This window comes from Ceratina calcarata, unplaced genomic scaffold (assembly GCF_001652005.2).
Source record: "Ceratina calcarata isolate Rehan_Ccalc_2016 unplaced genomic scaffold, ASM165200v1 scaffold471.2, whole genome shotgun sequence".
NCBI classification, from domain to species: domain Eukaryota; kingdom Metazoa; phylum Arthropoda; class Insecta; order Hymenoptera; family Apidae; genus Ceratina; species Ceratina calcarata.
The window spans coordinates 1,066,532-1,071,143 of NW_017171239.1; the positions used below are offsets into that span (position 1 = coordinate 1,066,532).

At 49.7% G+C, this 4,612-nt stretch overlaps 1 protein-coding gene across 1 annotated transcript in view; it reads left to right on the forward strand.

Moving 5' to 3' along the window:
- Window positions 1-1,937, forward strand: part of Optix (optix) — a 41,137-nt gene extending 39,200 nt beyond the window's left edge. The window contains exon 3 of the mRNA XM_018028790.2: window positions 247-1,937. Within this exon, the coding sequence (XP_017884279.1) occupies window positions 247-640 (394 nt within the window). The 3' untranslated portion in view covers window positions 641-1,937. The remainder of the gene's footprint in view (window positions 1-246) is intronic.
- Window positions 1,938-4,612: the final 2,675 nt, after the last annotated feature.

A 4,612-nucleotide genomic window follows, 5' to 3' on the forward strand; every position in this document is an offset into this window, starting at 1 on the left:
TGATTTCTTATTAAAAAATGCATTTCTAAAGTGCATAAACTTTTGGGATTGACTGTATAGCCAATACATCCTTAAAATGGTAGAAGATAAGCAAGCGAATAATTGTCACGGGACATGATTTTCTGATCAACATAAAGAAATACGGCCACTGATTTTTGGCCGTCATTCTTTTTTTTCTTTCATGGTGACCACATGCATATCTAGCAGCCACGTTATATCTCGGTACCTCGCATTTTTCTATTTCAGATTACCGGATACATTAGCACTACCGCCGCCACCGAGGATCCACCCTCACGACGGGTTGCTGCCCCATCCACATGTGCAGCATCAGTTACCGGATGGAATGTCGAGGATAGGATCGGATGGTTCGCGGATGTCCGATGGCGGAATATCGCGGTTGTCGGACAGCCTATCGGAAGCGCACAGCCCACCATTGATGGCTACGAACCTGTCGGTGACGGGTCCACTGAGGGTCGCGGTCCCGAGTCCGCACACGCCCTCCTCGCGGGGCAGTCCGTCGGCTAGTCAACAGACTCCTCAGGGTCAGTCTCAGGAACAGCAGGGATTGATAAGGGTCGCGACGCCACCAGCGCCGAATCCGAAACCACCCCAGATCCACCGACCCTTCTCGCCGGCGTGATACGATGTGCCCGACGAAACGGAAGAGATTGTATTAGTAGAAACGGAGGACGACGATCGGTCTGCACTGTCGAGGAAAATCGTCAACGAGCAAAGACAGCGATTCCTCGAGAAGCGCTTCGAGATATTATGAGACGAACGAGGAGCGCGGATTAAAAATATAATCGACGGTTTCAGAAGAAATCGGGACGAGCGTTATTGACGTGGATTCCTCGTGACACACAGGAATCGGAAACAGAGGCCAGAATATTTCTAGTTGAACGTCGCGTCGTTAGATAGATCGAGCGACCGGACGTGTGCAATTACGGAGGCGAGTGAAAACGATGCAAACGATCGTCGCATGTAAATAGCCGTGGTAATCGTCGAGGTACGACGATCTGTGCGTCCGGGACATAGTTTTCGTTGAACGAAAAACGAGCTTGCGATCGGAGACCGCTTCGAGGTCGGGTCGAGGTTGAAACGAACTCGGCATAACGGCGTTTCGTTCATCCCTTCCTTATCGTAGTCTGTACATAGCGGTGCTTTCAGCAAGGAAGGAGACAATGTTCTTCGATGTAACCGTCGCCCGAGAATCTTCCTTCGCCGTTTCGGACTCGCGCGATCGCTACTTTCGTCGAAGATAGTTAAACGTCTGTCGAACAAATCGAGAAATTCGAAGAACGCGCACGCGCGTGGTTTTCGCCCGGCATCGCGGCAAGTTGAAATCGCACAACGTCGTCGTTTGCCGTTGGCCTCGTAACGGTGTCTAATAAACGCGCAACGTCGATCGTAAGAGAAACTAATTTAAGATGACCCTTAGCTTTAAGTAGAAATCTGCGATTCAAAAATCTCCTCGAAGAATCCACGAGTGAGCTCCGAAAGGATTCTAGAGGATTCTCGTGGCTTCGGAACGAAAATTTCGTCGGAGGCGGTGTCGATCGCTCGACCGAAGGAAAGAAATCGTGAGAGCGCGTGGCTTCGCGCATTTTCCACTATCTCTATCTCTCTCTCTCTCTCTCTCTCTTTTCTCTATCGCTCTGTCTCTCCTTGTAGATACACGACCGCGTGCGCGAATCGCGCCAGCGGAATTTCTCATATTATATGGGACGTATCTTCGTAAATATGAACATACGCTACGATCCACATTATACATAGGTACCTTACGTAAAGACTATTAACACGGAAGATTATACATATATAAATATATGAGGAGAAGACGAAAACATTATTATTAATATTATTGTATTATTATTATTAATATTATTTGCGCCTGTACATATACATTCACGCGAAAATATATTAACAGATTATTATGACATTATGAGGAAATGTGGTCTGAGTCTTCAATTAACCACCGCCAGCCCCCCCACCTTCCAAACCCCTATGAGAATCGATCACAACGCTCGGCACCCCGGATTCCCAGAACCCGTGACCAGCGACGAGCTCGACACGTACACACGTACGCGGCTCTAAAATTCATTTCGCCGCGATCCAAAATTAACGAACGCGCGAGAATTACTCGGTTCGTTCCCGACAAGCGCTTTCCGCGTTGGTTACATAATAACTAGTCGACTGATTCTCTCGCGCGTCGATCGTATCTATTAACGTTAACGCGGTTAACACCGCGAGCCGACAGGCTAATTCGGGACCAACAAAGTTTTCGATCGTTGCGAACAATCGGGAATAACTCGAGTCGATGCAAGGAAGCGGGATTCAGGTGGCCTTCCCACGATTTAATCGGCCACCTTCTTTACTCGCGTCGCGGATACGCGAATTCGCAGAGTCACCCGGTTCCGTTAACGAACGCGAGTAAGAAGTCGCGTCCGAGACGCACGGGACCTTCGAGGAGCGATGGGTGCGCGTTCCGTCGCGAGAGGAAAGGTAGAGAGAAGCGATCGAAAAAAAGAGACGGGGAATCGAACGTAGAAAGGTTATCGACACGGGTACGGGACGGTGAAACGAAGCGAGATGGAATCCGAAGGGAGAACGAGAGATACCGCGGCGCGTGGGCGGGTGTCGCTGACAAACTGAACCAATCCGGTGGCTAGGACGGCCTGTAACCGATCCCGCGGGTTAACCAGGAACCAGGAAGGTCGACCAAGACTCTCCAAAAAGCCGGTGAGCCCAGAGCGCAAGCCTAACCGTCCTCGTCAGCGACTCCACCCTGACGCTTGCACGTGCGATCACTTTCTCCTACCCTCTTTCACTCTCTGTTACTCTCACCCTTCGACTCTCGCTCCGTGACGAGTATGAACGAAGTACAAATATATGGCCATCGATCGGAACCGGATTTGGCCATATATCCGGAGAAGATTTCCTGAAATGGCTTGTTATTCGAGAGCACAGCATAGATACAGTATAAGAAAGAACAGTCGACTCAATCACGGTGTGATTAATCGATTACTCTTGAAGCATTGGAGATTGAAAAAAATTGTACATGACTTCTTGTAAGTAATAGCAGTACATACAACTTTTATTCAAAGTAATTTTCGCCATGTATCCGGAGAAGATTACTGTATCTAGGACGTACGTTGAGACTCTGGCAAGAGATCTCTCATAGAAACGGAGGATCTCGACCCTAACGACGAACACGGACTCGTCTCGAGGCGAGTACGCAGGATATTTACCGAGCGTTAAACGATGACGAGTTATTAATTCCCGGTTTCTGCTCGTGTCTTTAAGAACGACCGTCCGGCCTTCTCGATAAGCATCGCCTGCGATCCGGCGAGCGACCGGAAGGCGAGTAAACCGTTGCGCAACGAACGCAGCACCGTGAACAATATTCTCCTCGTTGCGACGTCGCGTCACCGCGAAAGAATCGCGCATCGGGGAAACGTGAGGGGCGAACGTTCGCGATCATCGATACGCATCGGTTCCGTGTACCGTTTTCGAGGTACATACGTCGATACGTCCCCGATATGGCGTGAAAAGGACCGTGAACGTCTACCCTCGTTCGTACCGTCCCTCCTTTCTCACCCCGTCGTGCACTGGATAGCACGCTCGTCTCGTCGGTCGTGTTTTGACAGTTGCCGCTCTGACACCTCTGCCACGTTCATTAGAAAGTGGTTCTCAAACTCAGGTAACTAGGGTGCGTACAAATTCCCTTTCAGAGCCGAACAGATCGTTTTCAATAATCGTCATTCAAGGAACAATTAAAGATTTCATATAAAAATATATCAAAAACATTTTTTCGACGGCGAAGAATTTACTCCGGTTTCTTATCATGGTATCGGAACGCCGATGGTTCCTCGTCAGTAACCAAAGGTTTCACGTAAAAATGTTTTGCTATCGTCGTCGAACGATCGCGAGATCCTAAATAGGTTTCGTCTTCGTTCGAATAAATAAGCTGATAAACGCTGGGTCGTGGAGCTCCGGTTGAGAAACTCTGATAGACATCCAGCTGTCCGGATTTAGATGTTAGGATAATACGGTGCGGTCGGGGCCTTACAACAAAATAATGTAGTCCACTCTGAATGGCGGAGACCCGGAACGAGCACGCGGGCAAGGCGGGGGGAAAACCGTGGCGTCGACAGACGGAAGAAGAGGAACGAGGATGGACGGTGGCGGATCGGTGAAGAGTATCGACGCGGTAACCATTTCTCTAGTGGTTATTTGTAGACAGATTCGACACCGTGACAATGCCGCGAAAATCATAATGGGGGCCCGCCGCAGAGGGTCCCGACTATGGGAGGCCTTAGTGAGATTACGATGCCCACCAGGTATTTGTCGTGGGTCTTAGCTCGACACTGGGGTGCCATGGAGAGGCGTGAAAGCGATGGTAAATCTTCACAGAATCTTTTTAAAATCTCTGCTCGCCATTGTAGCCGTAAGAAGTTTTTCGGGCTCTGCGTTTTCGCACCCCCTCCGTTCTACCGGTCTGACTCGCTTGCTCGCTCGTGCACGTTCCATATTTTCGATCCGGTCTTCCGGCCGCGTCGACGAGATCACAGACTCTTGGGTGCTCAAGGGTGCGAGAATAGAAAAGGGAAAAGTC